The sequence below is a fragment of the Rosa chinensis genome, chromosome 4 (assembly GCF_002994745.2).
Source record: "Rosa chinensis cultivar Old Blush chromosome 4, RchiOBHm-V2, whole genome shotgun sequence".
In the NCBI taxonomy this organism is placed as follows: domain Eukaryota; kingdom Viridiplantae; phylum Streptophyta; class Magnoliopsida; order Rosales; family Rosaceae; genus Rosa; species Rosa chinensis.
In genome coordinates this window covers 21,899,441-21,923,983 of record NC_037091.1, presented here as the reverse complement: position 1 = coordinate 21,923,983, position 24,543 = coordinate 21,899,441, and the positions used below count along the sequence as shown (strand labels likewise).

Below are 24,543 nucleotides of genomic sequence, written 5' to 3'. Positions count from 1 at the left end.
AAATATAGCTAAATTAATCAACTATAACACCCACAGCAAAGCACGGGACATTACCTAGTACTATCCTAGAAAGTAACGCGTCAAACCCTTGAAATGTTAAAAGATGATGATCACAAAACAATGGCCATTATTTGGTAAATGAATTGTCAAGAATGCCAATTTTGTTATATTAATTGTCTGTACATTAAAATAAACAACAGACTTGCTATCGCAGAACTATTTTTGAAGTAATATTCAACTCTAACAAACTATCTATAGTTAAGTTAAATTTAACTTTAATTTAAATAGCTAGCCATAATTAGCTAGAGAATCTTGCATAACTAAAACAAAAGTTATATTTAAGTTAAAGTTATATTTCTTTCTTCTTTTTTGTCCACATGTCAGTTTACAATTCGACAAAACATTGTATATCATTTAAAAATGGCAAAATAGCCAAATTAACTCCTAACTTTTTCCATGGTTGCTGATTTACCCCATGACATTTCAATTTTGATTATCTACACCCTTACTTTTCTAATTGTTGCCAATTTACACCCTATCGTTATTTTTAGACTTTCCATCCAATTTTTCGTTAACTTGGTTAGCACGTGAGGGGCTTTTTCGTCTTTTCAACTATCACAAAAAAAAAAAAAAACAAAAACAAAACAAAACTAGTCTTCGTTAAAAGAAGGAAAAAAAAATTGCCCTTTGTTGCTTCTTCCTTGTCCTTCTCTTCTTCTTCTTCTTCTTCACTCCCTTTATTTCAAGGTTGGTTGTTAGCTTGCAACTGATCGCTTAATTAATATTTGCTAGTCACATCAAATGATTGGATGATCATATCATGACTGAAGGAGAAACCATCTTTGATAATTTAGGTTTCTGGTTTTCTTTTTCTTTGAAGGCCAGACTGGATTAATATTTCAAATATTCATATGAGAATTTGATCTTCCATGTTTCCAGTTAGAGGGGGTTTGTATTGTATATAAGATTGAGGAGCCATCGAACAAACTAAAATATTTATATGTATGGAATATGAAAATTAAAATTACAGCAAGCATGTGAAAGTCATCCTGATTGTTCCAAGTTGGGATTGTGTTATATTGATCTCGATAAAAGGAACATAGAGGAAGACGTCATGCTGAGAAGAAGCTAATTGAGAGATAGACAGAGAAGAAGAGGAGAGGATGAGGGAAAAAAAAAACGGTTGTGGGAGACGAACAACAGTATTTTTTTTAATTTTTTTAAAAAGTAATTTTTTATTTTTTATCTTGATGCATTAATATATGAGGGTAATATTGGAACATTAGAGGCAAAAAATTTATAGTTGGCCGGGGTGTACTAAGATTTTTGTTAAGTACAAATAGCAACACTTTTTTTTTTTTGGGTGACAATTGCAGAGATGGAAAGATCCCTCACGTGCTAACTAAGTTAGCGGAGAAATTAGATGGAAAGTCTAAAATTTGACTATAGGGTGTAAATTGGCAACATTTAGAAAAGTGAGGGAGTAAATAATCAAAAATGAAATGTCAGGGGGTAAATCAGCAGTCTTGAGAAAAGTTAGGGGGTGATTTGGCTATTTTTAGCTACTATTGCTGGAGTAACAATGTTAAATCAATAGTTATGTTTCACAACTTTAGCTAAATTTAAGGATTTAAAAAGACAATACTCAACTAGTCCTAACCACTAGGAAAAACCCTGCACCCAAAACCAGCGTTGATCTACGTCGACCTGGCAACCCAAGCTCTTCATCATGTCATCAACAGATGATGTAACCACCTCCTTCGCTACATCCTTGGCCTTAGCCGGCTCCAACGTCGTGGACATTTCATAGAAAATTGGAGGATCATAGAGACATGCGACTCAATCCTACCTTGTGGCACGGCCTCTTGCTTCCAAACCTACAACTCTGAATTATCTTAGACACTTCTTCAAGCATGTATGCGTCCCTGACTGAAGCTTCAAAATCTAGGAATGTGAAAACAATCGTTTCATTCGAGCGTTTGATCTGTTATGTGACCGTAACAAGGTACTGCACGGCAGTGGGGGGTTTCCTTAGCGTTTCAACCAGGCAGACATTGTGCTCCAGGAGTACGATGGAATAGCACCGCTCCACTCTCTTAATCTGAACTAACTCTTCTTCTGGGTTTGCATCTCCAACATCCCACCATTTTTTGAGGTACCAAATAACATCACTGATATTGCTGCTGTTGCTAGAGAGTATATTGAATATGATGAAAAACTGTTTGCAACAGTAGCAATGTGAGGGTTAGGGTTTCCCATGAAATATCAAAACCCTTTTCATGAGAAAACCCTAAAGTTAGCACTAGGGTGGAGGCAGGCATTTTATACTTCTTCGAAAATCTTATGGGGAAGTATAATGTGTGTAATCTGATCTACCATGAAGATGATAGATGTGTAGGTTCTGGAAACATATTTCAAGATACATAGATCCCCAAACAGAGGGAAAAGAAACTGGAGATTACGAGCCCTTCAATTAGCTTCACAACAAACCAGTTTATCAATGGAACTTTCAAGTTTCAAGGCCAGCATACTCCTATTCTGCCAGCGGTGGGAAGAAGCCTTTTTGGAAAGGATCATGGCAGTGGTGGTAAGCCTCTGGTGTTGCGTGGAAAGGGCAACAAGGCCAGCCCAGATAATTCTCTTGCAATAGTGCATGTTGATCCATCTAGCTTGGAGAAATAAGTTGAATCTGAACTGCTGCAGTTGGAGGATAGGAAAAAGAGAAGTAAACCCACTGATAACTTCTCCTCTCTAAAAAAATTGAAGATTCTTCTTCCTGAGCTTTTTCAAAAACCTAAACCTACTATGGCACCTACAAAGAAGGTGAAGATGCCAGAATTTACTATAAGGTTCTCTGCTAGGTCATCAGGGATGGTTGAGGCACCGGGTAGCATTTTGGTACCCAAAGAACAACTATCTGAACATGCTGCTCCAATGAAAAGAGAGAAAGACCACTGGGATCCAAGAACAAGAACTCGCCTAAGACAAAGAAGGCAATTGAAGCCTAGGAACTCATCTATGCCTCTTTACAAAAACCTCCTAGCCCTAGTGTTAAGGGCAAGGAGAAATTTAAGTTTTTTCTTTCATTTTGACTTAGTCTATTTACTATGCTTTATTCATAGTTTATAGACTCACTTTGAATAAGTGAGCATTGGATGTTAAATGAACGGTTCCATGTATGTGCCATTATTTTTCTATTTGCGAACTATGCAATGGAAAGGTATGTAGCGTTGCCACTCTGGCTTGAGATAATGAAAATCGTTGCGATTTTGATTAAAAAACTTTAGTTAAATTTGACTAAAAAGTAATTTTTACTGTTGGAGATGCTCAAAATATATCAATCTATTAAAATAATACATTCATTACGTATATATGAGCTTTCTGATATATAAAAGTAACTGCACAATTATAATTAATGAATGTTTTGCGACCCTTCACAAGCAAAATAAAGGGATATAAAATAAAGGATCGCGACTCTATTCTACTGTATTGATGCAAAAAGGAAAAAGAAAACATGAACAAGTTTAAAAGTTACAAGAGGCGCACACAAAATTTTGAAACAAAGTTCTTCTAAAGCGTACGTGTTTGGTGATAATGATCATTTTGGGGGGTTTTGGATGTGGTTGGTAGTGTGATTCTGGACAGCTAACAATATACCACTTTATGTAAGCAGCCAACAACTGTCCACAGCCGAGTTGGCTGAACCTTCCTTCCAAACTTCCCATCACTCGATCTTCCTCCCAGCAAGCTAAAGCATGCCCAATTGCCCATGCATGCTTATCTATATATACCTACCAAGCTCTTCTGTTCTACTTCAACTCAGCCATTCTTCACCTTCTTCTCTTCATCAGTTCTTCAACGAATCCTCATTTCATACATTTAGCTACTTCATGGCTTCTTCCACTTCAGTAGTGTTGCTGATTATTCCTCTTCCTGTTAACTCTTTCATGGTTGCCTCTGCTGGTAACTTCAACCAAGACTTTAAGATTACATGGGGGGACGGTCGAGCCAAGATACTCAATGACGGTCAACTTCTTACTCTCTCGCTCGACAAAGCCTCTGGCTCTGGTTTTGAATCCAAAAAGTAATATCTATTCAGCAAGATTGACATGCAGCCCAAGCTTGTCGCCGGAAACTCTGCTGGAACTGTCACAGCCTATTATGTATGTCATCATTTTGGAATTTATCTGCTATTCTGCTTCATATTCTCTCATATCTAAATTATTGGGAATTCGGGTGAGACTTACTTATATGACATGATTCTGTTATTTTGCAGTTGAAATCAGAAGGGTCTACTTGGGATGAGATAGACTTTGAGTTCTTGGGGAACTTGAGTGGCGACCCAAACATTCTTCACACCAATATCTTCAGCCAAGGCAAAGGAAACCGAAAGCAGCAATTCCACCTCTGGTTTGACCCAACTGCTGATTTCCATGCCTATTTCATTCTCTGGAATCCACAGCGCATTGTGTAAGCACCCCATGCCATAAGTCCGAGTTTTCTTACACTAGATAAATTAATATCTTTCTTTATTATTCATTGACTAATTACTCTCTGTCACATGTTTCAGTTTTTCAGTTGATGGCACTCCCATTAGAGAGTTCAAGAATCAAGAGTCGAAAGGTGTTCCATTCTTGAAGATCCAAGCAATGAGAGTACACTCGAGCCTCTGGAACGCCGATGATTGGGCAACAAGCGGTGGACTTGTAAAGACAGATTGGAGTGCAGCTACTTTCACTGCCTCTTAGAGGAATTTCAATGCTGAAGCTTGCATTTGGTCTTCTGGAGCATCTTTTTGCAGTTCAACTAGTACTCAAAATGGCGATTGGTTATCACAAGAGCTGGACAGTACAAGTCAAGAAAGGATGAAATGGGTGCAGAACAACTACATGATCTACAATTACTGCGCAGATGTCAAGCGGTTTCCTCAGGGCCTCCATGTAGAATGCAACACTTCTTAGAAAAACTGAACAACATACATATACCAATTCTTTAGTTTGTTACTGTAATGATCAATCAATAGTAATTTTTCTATTTGAAGTATCAAATCTTCTGGTTAAAATTTTTGCTTTTCTAAAGTAGTGTTACTTATTATATAATAGTGACCCAATTTTCTTTCTCACATGCAATACATATTGAGGAAAGGTGGGTATACGTAGTCTCATGTTCATCACACATATATACATATTGGAAAAGCAAAGCAAGAACAAAAGAAAATAAGCTATTATTTGTTCAATTAAATCCCTATTTGTGTGTCTGACCCAAACCCTAGGTTACTTGACCTAGTGGTAATAGGGTTTAATTGTAGGGATCTAGATATTCCTATTCAATGTATGATTACCTTTCCTTGTATGATTCGGATTCTATGCATTGTAATCCTCTATATAAAAAGACCCCTATTATCAATGAGAATACACAATAATTTTCTCTCAATTCCCGTTTCTCTAAAGCACGTTATCAGCACGAAGCCCTAACCCTAATTTCATAGCCTTCAAATCCAAGCATCCCCCGCCCCACAAATCGATGTCGTAGCCTTAAGGAGCCCAGAACTGGCTGGAGGAGCCCTAAACCGGCCATCGAAAAAGTTGGACAGGCCCCCCTGCCCTGTGCCTGCCTTGCACGCATCTGGCGAGACTTGCGCACCTCTGTGCCTGCCCTTGTCGATATCTACCGACAGCCCCGCACAGGCCCCTGCCGAGATATGCCGAGCCCTTTGAGACTTCGTAACCCCACGACCTCGCGAATCGGTGAACTTGCGACCTCGCGACTCCGCGACCCCTTGACCTCGTGACCTCATGACTCCGCTACCCCGCGTACTGGCGACTTCGCGACCTCTCAACCTTGCAACTTCGCCACCCCTCGACCTTGCAACTTCGCCACCCCGCGACCTTGCGACTCAGCCATTCTGCAACCCCGCGACTTCTAGATTCGGTGACCCCGCGACTCTGCGATTCCGCCACCCCTGCGACTCCTCGACCACGCTATAATCCTACAAATCTGCTTGTTTGCACTAGGACTGAAGCTCGTCTCCAATCCTATGACAAGGACCAAATACGTTCTGCAATCCTAAGAGCTATGTTTTACTAAAAGTTCCCATTTTTGAGTTTTTCTTCTTTTTCTCGGGGACTTGCAAACTCCCTTCTTCTACCCCCCCTCCCTCTTCATTATAGAGGAGACCAAAAGTCGAACTATGGGGGTTCGTGCTCACTCCAACCTTGGAGCTTGCAGAGTCCTCCAAACTTAGATTTTGTAGAGAAATTATAATCAACTACTTACGTCATTGTTTCGATTTAATCCAATACCACTTGGAATTGAATTTCTTGGAAGCGATTACACTCAGAAATTCCTAATTTCTTGGAAGCAATTAAGCTCAGAAATTCATAATTTCTTGGGAGCAACTACGCTCAGAAATTTTATATGTTTTCGTGGTAGCCTTTTAACGCTCCAAAACTAACCGTAATTTCTTGTTCTTTTTCAAGATGAGTAACTTGAACAAACTGGACTTTGCTCCATTGGGAGCAACTGGCTCTGGATATCACAGGTAGGTTCGTGATGTCCGCCAGCATCTCAAGGCCTATGAAATCCTGGATACGATTCTAGAACCTAGCTAGGACGTGCTAACTGTTGAGCAAGCTCAAGCTTTGGAATGTCGCTGAAAAGCATGAGTTTATTGGAGCTATGAATGTCGCTGAAAAGCATGACAACATCCTTGTGAAGAACTATAATTCGAGATCTGTAGAAACAGAGCTTATTCCAGAATCCAATTATAGTCGTGCCTCTAAGAGAGGCCGCCAAGAGCAAAACCCTAATCGTAGGGATACTTCTGGATGTTTTGGTCCATATAATCGCTCTACTTGGGAAGGTAACCGCCAAAATAGGCCAACACGGAACCGGAGAGGTCAACGTGGAAAGAGAGAGGGAGGCAACGCCTTTGGCCATGTTAGTGGCGGCACCAACACTAGGAGCTAACTAAATGATGCTTTTAAAGGACCTCAATCAATGGAGTCTAAGTGAAGAGATGTATGTTCTCGATGTGGAGTATCCGGTCATTGGGCACATATTTGTAGAGCTCGTAAAGAAATTGTCACCGCCTACAAAGCATATTGTGATGTAAGAGAAGCTCATGTGGAACAAGAAGATCATGAAGATGATCAAGAGTGAAGGGTTGAAGACTACAAATCTGGCTGGGATCGATAGATCACCAATTCTGTTTAAGTCTTTATTTTTTCAAGAGAAGTAATAGGCAATTGCCATATACTTTGTAGTAAATGTCATTGGTTTAGTTTTTCTTCTCATAGGCTCATGCAAAATGAGTATGATGTCTAGGAAGGTTTTGAGATAAGTGGTACTTAATTGAGCGTTGCTCCACCGACATCTCTCTACTCACTTGGTCATATTTATTTCGGAGTTACCGAAAGAAGTCAAAAGACTACCTTTATTTTGCATTAGCTAGCATTTGGATTAGATTCTCCTAATGGTTAAGAGACAATGATGTACTCTGTTGGCTTATGAATAAAATTTTGAGTCCTTTTCATTATGACTCCATTTTGATTCTGAGCATATTACTTTTGTGACTACGATGGTCGGGTCACTATTCGAGATATTAAAGGTCATATAGTTATGAGAGATGATCTCTTGGATTTAGACACATATTGGCTTTGTCACGACATGATAGGTCATCATAATCATGATATGATGATCTGTCTACTAAAGACTTCACTTGGACATCCTTTCTCTAGAGCGAAACGAAGCATGAATCAAAAGTTGATTCCTGGACTATGTGTGACTGCTGCCTCTGCCTCTGGTATAGCCGCTGTCCACCACCAGCCTAGGGCTGACATAGTCCATATCCATGACACCATGGATGGCGTCCATCATGGTGATGATGCCCTAGGTGATGCTGCAATCACCAACTTTGCTTCCAATAGCGTTTCAGATGCTCAGGCCCAACCACAATCCTCATTGATTGCTTCTAAGGCCTATCGCTCAATTTACAAAGCCCGTTCCTTAGGGAAATGAGGACTGAGACCGTCCTATGCAAAGGAAATGAACATACTCATTATGTTCTTACATAGAATCCGTGGGGATTCTGTGGACTAGTTCAACCAACTTGAGGACGTTTAAATATCTCATGATGTTGGTTGATACACAAAAACACTGGTCACGTGTTGTGCCATTATCCACTTGTAATGCTGCTTATGCTACACTCCTAGCATATATCATATGACAATGGGCTCACTCCCTGAATCATCATATTTAGTCAATTGGATTTGACTATGCTAGAGAGTTTACATCGAAGACTTTCGATAGTTATTGTAATGGGAATGATGTCATATTCCCATTTACACACCCAAATGGTCTTGCGGAAATGACTATGATGGTAGTCAGGACATTGGTAATGCGCACCAATCTCCTTATATCCGCTTGGGGTGATGCAATATCACATGCAGCGATGCTAATTCGTCTACGACCCACTGCCACTCAATCTACCTCTGCGTTACAGCTAGTGACTGGGTACAAGTATCGTACTTACTCATATTTGAGTGTGTCATTTATGTGCCAATTACGTCGCCACAACGCCCTATGATGGGTCCTTACAGACGAATGGGCAACTACGTTGGATTTGAGACTCTAACAATCGTCTGCTACTTAATGCCCTTGCTAGGCGATCTTCCTACATCTAGATTTGTGGATGTCACTTTGATGAGATAGTCTTCCCGTCGTTAGGAAAAGATAAGAACACGAAAGTTCAACAGGAACGACATGACAGGAATTGTCGTGACCTTTCCCAACTATGTCTCATCTCGATCCCTGCTAAAGTGACGAGATCACACATCTGCTGCAAATATGCCTGCAAGGAAGAACATCCCTACGAGAGGACATAGCGCCACCCTACTCGGAGGAAGGCATGGCGCCAATGCCAAAGAGAGTGGTACTCTGGCGTTATAGGCCATGGCCCCAGCTTGGATGCATGGGAGGCCCGTAGGTGCGAATGATACTTTGGCATACTCCAATCCTTTGATCATCAGTACTCAAAATCTGTCTCATGAGAATCTTCTGGATTATGGTTATCGTTGGGGGACGCCTCAACGTCAGAACTTATTCCTGAGAATATAGAGCTCTATAAAAATTACACTAGTGTACATGAGACGTGGGATAGAAACTCCATCATAATTGATGATGTAGTTGCACATTTCGTTGCACATGAGTTTGTTGAGTCAGATGATATTGAACCATGCTCCGTTGATGGATGAATGCCAATGTAGAGAAATCTGGCCTAAATGGAAAGTTGCGATCCAGGTTAAGATGGATTCTCTAACGAAGAGGAATGTTTTTGAGCTAGTGATGCTAACACCTCCTAATATAAAACCTATTGACTAATGGGTCTTAATTAGAAAGCGTGATAAGAAAAAGAGATGGCAATCTCACCTTATGGCGCAAGACTTCTCACAAAACGTCCTGGAATCGGCTACGATGAGACATATTCTCTCGTAATGGATGTGATTGCACTCCACTACCATGTCAGTTTGGTAGTTTTCGAATAACTGAACATGCATGCAGCTTACAAATATGGTCACTAAGTATTTCTATGGGGATATAGATACGGAATATACATGAAAGTTCAGGGTGAACTCCATTTACCCAAGTCAAGTGGCTCTAGACCACGGAGCGCGTTTACAATAAGGTTGAAACACTCACTAAAGTGACTACTAGATTAGGAAGGGATATGCCCGCGCATTTCCATTACAAGTTTTGGATTCTATCGCAGTTCATGTTTGACATGATCTTCATTAGAAGCCCTTAAAGAGTTAAGGGAAACTGCTGAACACTTGAAATCCGAGTTTGAGATGAAGGATTTTGGGAGAACACGATTATGTCTCGGTTTGAAACTTGAGCATCGTGTTAATAGATGCTTAGACATTTTGACAAGGTCAAGCCTTCAAGCACCCCCACGATCGTCCGTAGTCTTTATCCTGAAAAGGATCCTCTTCGTCCGAAGGATGATGGCGAAGATGTGCTAAAGGCGGAAGTGCCCTACATAAGTACAATAGGCACAAGACCGGACATCTCATATGTTATGAACTTGTTAGCTAAGGTATAGCTTTGCGCCAATGCGACACTATTGAATTAGTGTAAAAGATATCTTTCAGTACGATTGATATGAGTTTGTTCTATCCCTACAGAGAGATGATGGATTCAGACCCATCACATAGCAGGAACGCCGCTTGCACTGGCCTGCGTCCTCCATCTCCATCCCAAAACGACATGTGTTTTAGAAGGTTTTGCTGATGTTGGGTATCTCTCTAACCCACACAAAGGTCATTCCCAAACTAGTTAAGTGTTCACTATAGGTAAGACCGCAATATCTTGAAAGTCTACATAATAGACTCTAGTCGCTATATCTTTGAACAATGCAGAGATTATTGCTCTTCACGAAGTGGTTCGTGAATGTATATGGATTGGATCCATAATTACTCATGTTCAAATAATTGTGGTTTAAAGTCTACCACAGATATGCCTACGAGCATTTAGGATAATGCTGCTTGTTTTTGAACAAATGAAGCAAGGCTACATCAAAAGCGACAACACTAAGGATAATCAGCAACAACAAACTCTCCTCAAAATCAAAGTGAACTAGGTTCAATCTGAGGTTAGTGTAGTAGGCTTGCTCACTAAGTCATTGCCTAAATTCCACTTTCGAGAAACATGTTGGTAGCATCTTTTGCGGAAGTTATCCGAACTCTCATGATCGTAGTCATCAGGGCGAGATGCAGACATGTAGGGTCTCGAAACATGAAGGGTGTATTGTGCTCTTTTTCCCCTTCGACCGAGGTTATTTTTGTCTCACCGGGTTTTTGTTACTCGGCAAGGTTTTTAATGAGGCAACGAAAGAAGCACCGCGTTTGGGCGACACAAGGGGGAGTGTTCAAGTAAATCTCTATTTGTGTGTCTGGTCTAAACCCTAGGTTACTTGACCTAGTGGTAATAGGGTTTAATTAGAGGGTTCTAGATATTCATATTCAATGTATGATTCAGATTCTATGCATTGTAATCCTCTATATAAAAAGACCCTTATTATCAATGAGAACACACAACAATTTTCTCTCAATTCCCGTTTCTCTAAAACATTATTATTATTTGTTTTTGAGAAAATAATTATTATGAGTTGAACCTTATAGGTTGCAGATTTTTATTAAAAAAAGAAACGTTCAGTCGGGTCATATTAAGCCAATATGTTGAACTAGTAAATGTATGGCGGGGTTCGATGACATTTAGCATATTTGATTGAAGGTTGTTTTGGTGTATAACTACTGGTCTTGACTTTTCAACTTTTTTTCTTTAAAATTTAGGTACAATTCACATAAGATTTGTAATTTTAACGTGTCTCCGGTAATGTCAAGTTACTTTAGTTATTTGAGTGTATTGCATCCAAGATATCTTGATTAGTTTTACAAGGTCTCTAGGCAGTAATTCGATTTTGACAGGCCTACTGCAGGTGGGTTACCGTGTATTGTTTACTTCTCACCACCTATTTATTGCATTGACACCCTCTTTGAAAAAAAAAATGAAAAGAAAAAGTGTTTGGAATTCTAATTAATTAAGGAGGGGTGTATCTCTTAAACAATGTTAAATATTACTAAAGAGATCACCAAAACGTAACTAATGAGAGAATCATGGGTGCTAGCTCTAGCCGTCAACCTCTTTGCACTTATCTCCATCTCACATAGAGACCTATTCTGGCACCTCTAATGTTGTTAATGTTAGAAATCGAAGGCTCCAGTTAACGTTAGAGAAAGAGAGAGAGACACACACACAAGAAGTATAGTGGCTCATCTCCCACCTTAGAGGGAGACCACGTCCACTTGAAAGATTAACTAGTGTGTTTGGGCCTTGCGGCCTAAGGGGATTACAAGAGATGTAATGGGATGGAGTTTAAGTGGGAGGAGGGGTCCCTTTTATAGGTAAGGGAACCCCTCTCCTTTACATTTTGTTCCATGTGGGATGCTAAAACCACTATTCTAGTCTTACTATTCTAGTCTTAGAAAGCATGTTTGTGAAGATAACTTGGCAAGGCTGGGAAGGTTGCTTCCCGGCTGGTGAGGTCTTGGCCGCTTCCGACTACCACGAGATAGGTTGTATGCCGGGTTACAGCATGTATATCACGGTTAGATCCCACCATGGCTTGTGGGCCTACTAAGAGGGTGTTACTTATGCTTGGTGATGTAACAAATCCTCCATATTAGTGGAGGTTTGTACAAATGTCACACAACTCGAGTATGGGTTTTCACATCTCCCCGATTTCTCCGATCTGCTCCAAGAAGTCATGGTGGTGTTATCCTATCGCAGTGGTACTTCGACGATTTTAAGCTTGTGGTCCCGCCATCTCGGGTGGCTCCATTTGAGGTTTTTTTGTACGTCTCAACTCAATGAAAACTATCAAGATCATATTTGGGATCCAGGTCGAGTGGATTTGTCTCTTCCTTATCGATTTTCTTCTCCTAAAGATGGGTGGGCCCATTTTCGATCCCCATTGGCATTTATCTTGGCAGGTTCAAACAATCACAGTGGAACAATACCAATATGCATGAATAGTTACTAGCAATTGACAATGGTTTGGATGTCAGTGTGTGGAATTGGATTTTTGGATCATCATGTGATAAGGAAAATGTTGTATGGTGATCTTCAACACTCGCATGATCGTTGTCTAGCTAGTGCGGGTTTATTGAGAGCATGACAAGGCCATCTTGTCCATGACAGCAACTTGGTGGTGGTGTACGGTAGAATTGTGTCTGATGCTGATCTTGGTTGGGTGCCTTTAGTAGACTAGTTTGCTATTGGGTTTTGGGTCCAATTTGGTTTTTCAGGGCCGTATCGCATTTGTGACCCTAGGGGATTGATCCAAGACATTTTGCTTCTATTTGGAGTGACTTATGCTAGCAAATTTCATGCTAGCTTCCTGATCAAGAAGATTGACTTTGTTTGATGTCGAAGATAATCTTTTTAAAGCTTACTTGTTATACTGTGCTTTATTCCCAATTATTTCTGGAGCACCACAATTGAGTGCGTTGGTAAAGGAGATCTCATTAAATTTTGATTTTGTGTTAGACTGCTAATCATAATAGTGTGGGCTTGCTAAATAAGTGAGCTTATTGTAATAGTGGATGGTAGTGGTCTTTTCTAACCTGCTTGGCTGATAATAAGCAGAGGAAATCATTTTAAGTGTCGTTCTGGCCTTAGGATGAATGATATCTCTATCTTTACTCAAAAAAAAAAAAAAAAAAGACTTTACATCCTAGAACTTCAAAAGCAAGATTCAATACTTTACGACCAAGACCTTGGGGTATATCCCACCGTGTAAAGGATTTTGTTTGTCGAATGGTGGTATTGGTATGGCAGGGACTCGCCCCAACTGAGATTTAGGGCTGCTAATGTCTCATTCCACAATTTAAGCTTGATTTCAACCAATGCCTGATGTTGAGTTTTGATACTGGACTAAGATAAATTGTGTCTCGATTAGCCTTGTCTTTACGTCTTATTTTATTTTATTTACAATTTGTTTTTATCCCCAGCCCATTCCACCTTGGTGTCAGTGAGATTTGAACATGGAACTTATGAGTGCCATGCATAGCATGCGGAGCCAATATAAGATAGAGATTATAGTGCAAGAAGATGTTTCAGAGAACCGTATACATGCATTGGCAATGAAGCTCTTCTAGGAAGCAATGAAAGGATATTTGGTCCAGTCTATTTTAACTAGATCAACCCTAATAGTCTAGTCATCTGCATTCGTAAGGGCAGAATATATTCTCGTGGCCTGGTTCTTTAGGAATGGAACACCAATTAATTCTAAGTTCTTGAACTCGATCGCTTATTGGGGTGACATCAACATAAAATCTATCATGGAGAAAAGTGAATCATGTAGATAAGCCTTAGCTATTAGAATACCATAATCGACACTCTTCTTATAGGCTACAACTATGAAGATCCGATTATGAAACATGTGATTGTAGGAAAGGGTCCTCCTTTGTCGATGCTAGATTGTGTGAGCAATAATCGTTCAAGACTTTAACAAAAAGTGCTCCAATTTTTTTATTATAATTGACGCGAATTAAGCAAAACATTTCTCCCTTGTTTGTCTTTTTAGGGGACGAGCCTTATCCTTGTAAATGAGCCATTTTGAAGGTCTTGTCTCTTCTTAGAATAAACATATTGCCTCCTACAAATACCATAAGAAGCATGTCATAATGTACTCTCACTAGCATGCACTAAAGCCTTGTGCCAAACTAAAGCGATAGTTCTCTGAATCAGAGATGATTTGAGTTCTGTGTTCCTTGATTTTGCACCTGAAATTTTACTCACTGGGTTCTCTCTATTTAGAACCGCCATTAGACCCTCTAACGATAGCTCGATTTGGTCGAATTGTGTTGTTGGTTGCTCCGTTCTTCACGGCGATGTTGGGATGCTCGTCGTTGTGCGCTGGGTTTTTGTTTGGCTGATCAAGATTGTGGGCTTGCCTAGTTTGGGCCCACTGTGTTTTTCTGTCTTTATTTGTTTGGGCCTTTTTCTGGGCCTATGTGGTTGTTTTTCCTTCAGTTTGTGTCTATTCCAACAACTCAGTTTGTTGGTTTATAATTCTAGTTTGCTGCAATAAAATTTGTTCTGTTTTTTGCCAAAAAAAAAAAAAAACCCTAAGTTGATAGTAAAAAGCCTCGGCTTCATTAAGTGTAGAGAGTGACATACCTTTGACTTGTTTTACTTGTGGAAGTCTACTGAATCAAGTTTATAGCTAGCATTTGGTTGGACTTCTTTCTCTTTCTCCACACTTCTATTACACTTCCCATCAAGAGTGATATGACATTGCACTTGCTCTTCATATTCTTCATCGTCGAGAGCCTCACTAACCCTCATTTCGTCATCCACTGTCTTAGATTTTTAGCAGTCTCCGCAGTACCCAGAAATTGAAATATATGAACGACATGACTATCAGTTATGTGCGCAGCCTCCTTGTTTTTGTACACAGCCTTATTAACTAATTTATAATGAATGACATCCAAATTTTACTGATTACTACATTAAAGAGTTGTCTGCTGGTTCTAGGTTGTATACATAAAAGACATTCGAAAAGAGTAATCGACATGAATGAACATCACTCGTGTATATACTATCAGTGGTCAATCATGTATACATCCTCAGTGGTCGTATGTGCATCTTCAATGGTTGGTATTCATTATCAGCAATCGTGAATGCAGCCCTAGTGACAGTGTTTTCAATCTCATTAGTTGGGTATGTAGTAGAACTCTTATCTTTCACCCTCACCCATCTTCACGACAAAGACTTTGCTATCAGATTTGTTGATCAAATGTTTGGGGAATACAGTTTGGTTTCAGGGATTATTTGAAAATGTTTGGAGCTTGAGGGAAAAAAGTGAAGAGAGCATACAAATGAAGAGAGGAAGAGAGAATTAGCGATCATAAATGCATTGTTACTAGTCAATTGACACAACGATCATGTAATCGGCTAGCATGGTAGCCAGTTTCTATGCATTTGAATTCCTTTTTAATCATAGTCAGACGATATTTCTTTCCTCATCTAACGTTACATATTGCATATTTAACATACTAGTGAGTTAATTCACCGGAGAATTTTCCGAGATTTAAAACCAAAAGTTATCTCTGAGAAGTCACGTATGATATGTTTTCCTCTTGCAACCTCTTTTTGCTGAAAGATCCTTGATGAATTAAACTTTAAGTTTGTAGATGAAAGACCGTAGATGACTAAAGTGAATAAAACTTAACAAAAAACAAACCTTAAGCAGCTATACTGAGTAAGTAACATAAAAGCTTATAGCATCTTTAGAGCATATTTAGCAGACTCTCTATTTTGGCTCCTTAGCTATTTTAGAGAGCATGTTTAGTTTTTTATCTATTGTAACAGCTGCACCAGACTCTTAAGTGACTCTCTATTATAACTCTTAGCTATCTCGCTCATAAATATAGAGAGCGAGATGTGCCTCTCTATAATTTAAAACATTCATTTTGAGTTAATTTATGTAATTTATAAATACATTTAAACTATTTAATATTCCTTTAAAATATCATATAAATTCAAAATTAGCTAAAATAGAGAGCACTGATACAGACATATTTCTAAAGTGGCTAGCCAAAATGACTTTTTAGCTACTTTACCTAAAATTTGACTCAAAAATAGCTACCATTGCTAAATATGCTCTTAACAGACTCTCTATAATGGCTCCTTAGCTATTTTGGAGAATATGTTTAGCTTTTTATCTATTTTAGTAGCAGCATCAGACTCCTAATTAAGTAGTTTTCCATTATAACTTTTAGCTATATCGCTCCTAAATATAGAGAGCGAGATGAAGCTCTCTATTTAAAACATTAATTTTGAGTTGTTTTATGTAATTTATAAATACATTAAAACTATTTAATATTTATTTAGAAAATAATAAAAATTCAAAACTAGTTAAAATAGAGATCATTGATGTAGATGTATATTGAAAGTGGCTAGTCAAAATAACTTTTTACCTATTTTGGCTAAAATTTGACTAAAAAATAACTAGTATTGCTAAAGATACTCTTATAGAACACAAGGTGAAACTATTAAAACTTAGGTGATTCAAAGAATTATCTAGAACTGGGATTATCGGAGGTCCTAGGTTTTTCCTCTGAAACTTTGGGTTTTCTCGGTGTTGGTTGCGGGGTCTCATCCGGCGGCGCCCTGGCTCTGGCGTGGGCCTCTAGTCTCGCCAGTGCATGGTGGCTGTTGCCGGATGGGTATTTGGTGTCTTCAGGGGGGGGGGGAGAGGCAGAATCATTGCAGGCGACTTTCCTCTACCTTGATTGATGTCGGCGGCTTAACTAATGGTGGTTCCAGTTTGGTTCACGGTGGGAAGGCGGAGTTGGTTTGCGTCACTGTTGGGTATGGTTTGCTGTGCTAAGGGTTGACAGGAGGCGGCGGAGGTTTTTTCAGGTCGCTTTGTTCTTTTGGCTAGGAGGATGGCTACGGTGGCTGGGTTTTGACGTTTAGGGCCCACCACAGATCAGATCTGCAGCGGGGTGGAGTGATAACGCCAGCACCAATCTAGCAACGACGGCCGTTATTTATGGTCCCGTGACTATAGCTTGGCGGCGAATTGTGGGTTGCTCCTTTTGGTTTTTGTTAGGGTTTTTCTTTTTCAGTTAGGTTTTTGGTTAGGGTTAATAAGTCCCTACTCCTTTGAGTTAGGGTTGTGTTCCTACTCTTTTGATCTAGGATTAGGCCTAGGTGTTATACCATGTAATGGTGTTATTCCCAAGGATGATTTGGTTCAAATTTGGTTTACTGTGGTGGTTGATCTGCTGACAAGTGATCCTTTACACATGGTTTGGTACTTTTTAAACACAGTGTTGAAGAGGACGCAGTCATTTGGCTGTCAACTACAAGGTACTACTGGGACATTCGGGATCATCTGTTCGAAGTAGCCTTGGTAGGAGGTGTATTGTGGTTAGAGTTTGGGCACATTGGCCTGATGGTATCTATAACCACAATTTCTTAGGGTTTCGGTCTATGCCCCCCCGGGGCCCCTCGGCCCCAATATTTGCTTTCGATTGATTGAATATAATTGCCATCCTTCCCTTAGAAAAAAAGGTGATTCAAAAGAATTAAAAAATTGTGGCCCACTCACCATGATGCACACCATGCCAACTTTTTTAGTGGTGGCAATAAATCCATTATTTATTTAAGAGATTTGTGATGATTTCAATATATATACAAGTAATTTTTTTTTAAGCTATACACACACACACAAGTAATTACACAACTATAATTTATGCATATAATTTCGACCCCCTACTTGCAAAACAAAGGACCGTGACTCTATGCTAGTGTATGTGTAGAAAAACATGAATAAGTTTAAAACTCGGTGCGCGCACACCCAATTTTGAAACAATGTGTTCTTCAAAAGTGGAGCGTCTTCAACTAGGTGCCTTCACTGCCTTGGACACCAGCAGCTTTGTTGATTAATGACGCAATTTTTCATCCAAATGACGTCACCTACATCAAAATTCAATGTTAGATATAATAATAATAATAATAATAATAATAATAATAATAAAAGACTTGCAAAGAGTAAATAAAAAGTTATATCTTTATACCTGGTACCCCAGAGCCTGGGGCCCAGGCAAGCCCAGGCAGATGCCTTTTTAGAATTTCTCCTTCATAAGCGCGTTTGGTAATAATAATCATTTTGGGGGGTTTGGATGTGTTTGGTAGTGCGATTAGGGACAGCTAACAATTTAGTAATTCCTGTAAGGCAACAACTGTCCAGCCGAGTTGATTGAACCTTCCTTCCCAAATTCCCCCGTCACTCCATCTTCCTCTCAGCTAGCTAAACCATGCATCGATCCTCATCTATAAATACCCACCAAGCTTCTTCCACTTCATATCCATCCATTGTTAACTTCCTTCTCTTCACTTTACTCAAGCACACTTCATTTCACCATTCATGGCTTCATCCAGTTCATTAATGTTGCTGACTATTGCTCTTCTTATTAGCTCTTTCACGGTTGCCTCTGCCGGTAACTTCAACCAAGACTTTAAAATTACATGGGGGGACGGTCGAGCCAATATACTCAACGACGGTCAACTTCTTACTCTTTCGCTTGACAAAGCCTCTGGCTCTGGTTTTGAATCCCAAAATGAATATCTATTCGGCAAGATTGACATGCAGCTCAAACTTGTTGCCGGAAACTCTGCTGGAACTGTCACTGCCTATTATGTATGTCTTCATTTTGGAATTTATCTATTTTATTGCTTCATATTAATTCTCTATTTCTAAATTTATTGCGAAATCGAGGTGAGACTTGCTTATATGACATGATTTTGTTAACCCTTGCAGTTAAAATCAGAAGGGTCTACATGGGATGAGATAGACTTTGAGTTCTTGGGAAACTTGAGTGGCGACCCTTACATTCTTCACACCAATATCTTCAGCCAAGGAAAAGGAAACCGAGAGCAGCAATTCTACCTGTGGTTCGACCCAACTGCTGATTTCCACACCTATTCCATTCTCTGGAATCCACAGCGCATCGTGTAAGTACCCCATGAATCGGAATTTAGTTACACTAGCGAAATAATATTCATATACTATACTTCTCCATTATCATTGACTAATTACGTTTTGTCATGTGTTCAGTTTTTCAGTTGATGGCACTCCCATTAGAGAGTTTAAGAATCAAGAGTCGAAAGGTGTTCCATTCCTGAAGAGCCAAGCAATGAGAATACACTCGAGCCTCTGGAACGCCGATGATTGGGCAACAAGAGGTGGACTTGTGAAGACAGATTGGAGTGCAGCTCCTTTCACTGCCTCTTACAGGAATTTTAATGCTGAAGCTTGCATTTGGTCTTCTGGAGCATCTTCTTGCAGTTCAACTAGTACTAATAATGGTGGTTGGCTATCACAAGAGCTGGACAGTACAAGTCAAGAAAGGATGAGATGGGTGCAGAAGAACTATATGATCTACAATTACTGCGCAGATGTCAAGCGTTTCCCTCAGGGCCTCCCTGTAGAATGCAGCACTTCCTAGAGAGACTGATCGAACATGGCAATACATATATACACCAATTCTTTCATTTGTTACTGTAATCATTCAATTTTTAACAATTGTTTTATTTTGAGAGTGATCCGATATAATGTTTAGTTTTTTACAACGCAAGTTCATCTTACGTACATTGGCAAAGTAAAGCGCGCACGAGCAAAAGAAAAAAAGCGTACATATATAATCAATGGTCATGTGCAAACAGCATGATCATATGGAATAAGAAACAGAGGAAAAAAAAACAAATAAAAAAAAAAACTTTGTTACAAGGAAACTTGTTGACACAGGAGTCTACCACAACACCCCACTTATTTAAATTTTTTTGAACAAGAGAGATACAGCTGGACTTTTTCTTTTTTTGGCATGTAATGGAAACATATTTATATGTATACAAACAATGATACATAAACATGTAACGGAACATCACTAGGAGCATGATCAAAGTTTATCTTCTGATTTCTTAGGACACTCTGCATTCTTGAGGGAAGCCTTGGGGAAACCTCTTTGTGTCTCTGCAGTAATTGTAGATCATAAACTTCTCTTGCACCCATTTTAATTTTGCTTACTTGCTAAACCCAACTCTTGTGAGAGCCATCCACCAGACGATGGGGATTTTGAAGTGCAAGAAGATGTTCCAGAGGACCATATACAAGCATTGGCATTGAAGTTCATATAAGAAGCAATGAAAGGAGCTTTGGTCCAGTCTGTTTTAACTAGGCCACCCCTTGTAGCCCAGTCATCAGCACTCCAAAGGCTAGAGTGTAATCTCATGGGCTGGTCCTTTGGGAATGGAACACCAATTGACTCCAAGTTCTTGAACTCTCTTATTGGGGTGCCATCAACATAGAATCTGTCGTGGAGAAAGTGAACCATGTCAATAACCTTTGTTTCAGACCAAAAAAATGCCAATGACCTTAGCTATTAGAATACCATAATGTTAAGGTTCAAATTTGTTCACAAAGCACTGTTATAAATGAGATTCAGAGTCAAGTCAAGATACTGTCACATTATGTAGTAATTAAATATAGATAATTCTAACTAAAGTACTAACTAAAAGTACTGTTATTACTTTTATCTATAGTATAATAAAAGAAGAGAGCTTGCTAGACATAACTGAAAAATTAGACGGAAACAATCCTCAAATATAAAAAAAATTTAGAAACTTAAATAACCAACCGAACAATAACGTTATTTAAAAAAAAAAAACTAAAATAAAATAAGTAGTAGTTATTACTGTAGAAAACTTGTTTGGTTAAGAAACCACCCGCTTCATTTCAAAAATAAAAAGAAACCACCCACTTTCTCACCAAAAAATAAAAATAATACCCACATACATGGAGTGTGGCCACTAGTATATGTATAATAAAAGATGACTAGACTATCGGTTACAAAAAAAATATAGTTGGTCTAAAATTATTGACAAACCAACAACAAAGGATTATATTAATTTTGCACAAAAGTTACTAAATGACCTAAAACATCTGAAAAAAAAAACTAAAATAGAAACATGTTTGCTTATTTACATCAAGGTGATCACATTTTTGTGTTGAAATTATCAAGATGATGAAAATAATGTAATCAAATCGAAAAACTTCGAAACACATGCAAGACCAAAATTGCAAAATTAAAAGAAAAATGGACTGAACTTGCAATTTGAACAAAATAAGGAGCCCAAAACACCATTTTCCTTGAATGATTTGAGTGCAGTTTGATGGCTACTTACACAATGCGCTGAGGGTTCCAAAGAATGGAATATGTGTGAAAGTCGGTGGTCGGGTCAAACCAGAGATGGAACTGTTGCTCTCTATCGCCCTTGCCTTGGCTATACACATTGGTGTGGACGGTGTACGGATCACCACTCAAGTTACCCAAGAACTCGAAATCTATCTCATCCCATGCTGACCCTTTTGAGGACAACTACAAGTTCACTCACACACACACACAAAGAGAATATGTTTTAGATTACTACATGACGGTTTCTCGCCGATATCTACTATGTCATGATTCCCAAACTATCGACTTAGAACATATTTTTAAATACGGTTTAGAGTTTGGATGATGAATAGGATGCTAGCCAGTTAACGATCAAAACACAAAAGCATACTATAATTGGAACAAATTAAAACTTACATAATAGGCGGTGACAGTGCCAGCGGAGTTTCCTGGGACAAGCTTGAGTTGCATATCAATCTTACCAAATAGATACTCATTCTTGGACTGGAATCCTGACCCTGAGATTCTGTCGAGGTAAAGTATAAGAAGCTGGTTGTTGTTTAGTATCTTAGCTCGGCCCTCACCCCATGTAATCTCAAAATCTTGATTGAAATTACTAGCAGAAGAGATAACAACCATCAAAGAACCAATGATAATAGTGAGCAAAAACACCAGGCAGTAGCTGCTAGCCATTGCTGCTGTTTTGTAAAGAAACTTGGAACTGACACATACGAGTCGGTAAGGAGATGAAGGGAAGGGGTGAATGGGTATTTACACGTGGGCATTGATATACGGATAAACACACAGGTGGCAAAAAAACGAAAGAAGGGCAAAAAGAAGAAATGGGTTGTCAAGATCCAGTAGTTAGCTAAGCAGGACCAAGCTATATAGGACAAAGTTTTATTCTGAAATACAGGATCTAAGAGCGTACTGATGTCTGCCCAGTTATATCACAATTCATCGTCTTTATTATATCATAATATCAGAAACACCGCCAAAAGGAAATTGTATAACAATTTGATTTGGGGTGTGGGGAGGCGGGGAGTGTATGTTTGCCAAAGAATCCCAGTTAATTGGGACATGCAAGGATATGGACTTGGATGTTGAACAGTTGGCACTGCCTTGTGTGCGTTTGATGTCAAGAGGGTTACATATTGTTAATACAAGTAACTGAGGGGTCTAATTAACGATAAATAAAAAGAGAGAGAGACATACACACACAAGAAATATAGTGGTTCGTCTCCGTCTTAGCGGGAGACTACGTCCACTTGAATATTGTACTATGTATGTTCCTAAGGGGATTACAAAATGTGTAATGGGGTGATGATCTAAGTGGGTGGAGGTCCCTTTTATAAGTAAGGAAGCCTCCCCTCTTACACTTGTTTTCCAATGTGGGATGCTAAAGCCACTATTCTAGTGTAGAAAGGTATATTGTGGAGGCATGTTGGCAAGGCTGGGAAGGTGGCTTCTTGGCGAGGTATTGACCGCTTCCGACTACTGTGGCGTAGCCTGGACATCGGGCTACGGGATGCATGTCTCGGTTGGGCCCCACCATGGCTTGTGGGCCCCCAAAGAGGGTGTTACTTATGCTTGGTGAGTAGCAAAGTAGCTTGCTAGTAGAGGTATCTACACATATATAGGTTTAAGAATGTTCAAAAAATAGCGGGATGACCACTTATCAAGTATCCTAGTACAAGTATTTTGACCCAAAGACTCGCATTGAGCAACTGTACAATTCAATTAAAGACAACTAACATCACCTATTCAAAACATTCTCTTAAATTAATGAAAACTCTTATTATTCTTTAGAATACTAGACTATTTTACCTGCCTAAACATGTATTTGTGGTAGAACAATATAATTCTCAAAAAAAAAAAAAAAAATATATATATATATATATAGAATAGTCATCACGAGTTATAAGCTAAAGCTCGAAAATCAAATTGATCAAGAATGGCAAGACACATCACCTATTTGAACAATCAAACCAACTAACCCATGATCTTCCCAAGCCCAAAAGTTGTGATGCCCCGGAAATTCGTAATTATTTTCTGAAGATTTTTCCAGAATTAATTTTATAACTATTGGACGGTTTCGTGGCTCGTGGATGGAGCGGAAGTGTTTCGGACGAATAATTAATTGAAGAATATGGTTTTAGGGGGGTTGCTAAAGGTTGACTTTTTATTCGTCGAGATTTTCCGAAAACTTCCTTCACGAAAGTTGTAGAGCGCGTCGATACGAGTTCGTGGACATGTGGAACGCGAGAATCGGAGTTCGTATGAGGAAGTTATGGCTATTGGAAAAAGTTTCCATTTTAGTATATAAAGGAAAAATCAGTTTTTTTTTCATTATTCCTCATTTCCTTTTCCGGAAGCCACTCCCTCTCTCTCTCTTCTCTCTCGTCCGCTCCCTCAGTATCGAAGAAAACCGCCTGACCCGACCCGAACCCGGCCGATCCGACCCGACTTTTCCGGCCAACTGCGGCGGTCTCCGGCCTTGAAAATTGGCCAGCAGGGTCGTCTCCTCCGTCTGGTCGTCCCTCTGGTGTTCTCTTACGGCGATTCTCCGTCTCGGTGGCAGTTCAAGGCGGTGCAGACTGGAGAAATCGGACCCGACCGGAAAACACAGTTCCGACGTCGGCACGGCTTCGATTTTCTTGGGTTGAGTTCAGAACAAGCTCGCTGATCGATCCATGGTGGTTGTTTGGATCGATTCACGTGAAAATTCGATCAACTCAGTTGGGATTACTGTTCACGGCTTGTGAGGTAGTTTTCGATCCCTTAAGCTTGTTTTCTGACTTCGAGCTAGTTATGAGAATTCACAAGCATGCTTAGATGAAGAACTTTGATGTTGGGAGTTTTGTGAAATAATGTGTTTTGGCCGGTGGCGGTGCACCACCGTCTGTGGTGGCGTTCCGGCGGTGTTCCAGCCACTTAAGGAACTGTTTTTGGTATTATATATGTTCTACTCGTTGATACGAGCGTTTCGATATATAATATGCAAATTTTGGAGTTCGTATGGAATTGTTATGATTTTTGCAATTTCATACCGATCGATTATTCTATCCGTGAGGATTTGAGCGTCCGATCGACTTGTGGTTTGGTCACATCGATCGTGGACGTATTCCAGAGACTTCGGGAGGTCTCGGATGTGGTTTTGCCTCGATTGGCGCCACTTTGGGGGATTTTAGTTCAAAACAGGGGTTTCGGACTTAAAATTGGTTATGAATCGTTA

The 24,543-nt window shown here is 39.5% G+C and overlaps 1 protein-coding gene and 2 pseudogenes across 1 annotated transcript; 2 read left to right on the top strand and 1 right to left on the bottom strand.

Moving 5' to 3' along the window:
- Positions 1-3,777: 3,777 nt before the first annotated feature.
- Positions 3,778-5,043, top strand: LOC112198425 (annotated as a pseudogene).
- A 13,386-nt stretch (positions 5,044-18,429) lies between these two features.
- On the top strand, positions 18,430-19,712 carry LOC112200779 (probable xyloglucan endotransglucosylase/hydrolase protein 23). Its single transcript, XM_024341796.2, has 3 exons — positions 18,430-18,775; positions 18,896-19,089; positions 19,193-19,712. The coding sequence occupies exons 1-3, from the start codon at positions 18,503-18,505 to the stop codon at positions 19,581-19,583; spliced, it is 858 nt and encodes a 285-aa protein (XP_024197564.1). The 5' UTR covers positions 18,430-18,502; the 3' UTR covers positions 19,584-19,712.
- Positions 19,710-22,613, bottom strand: LOC112200780 (annotated as a pseudogene).
- Between the last annotated feature and the right edge of the window lie 1,930 nt (positions 22,614-24,543).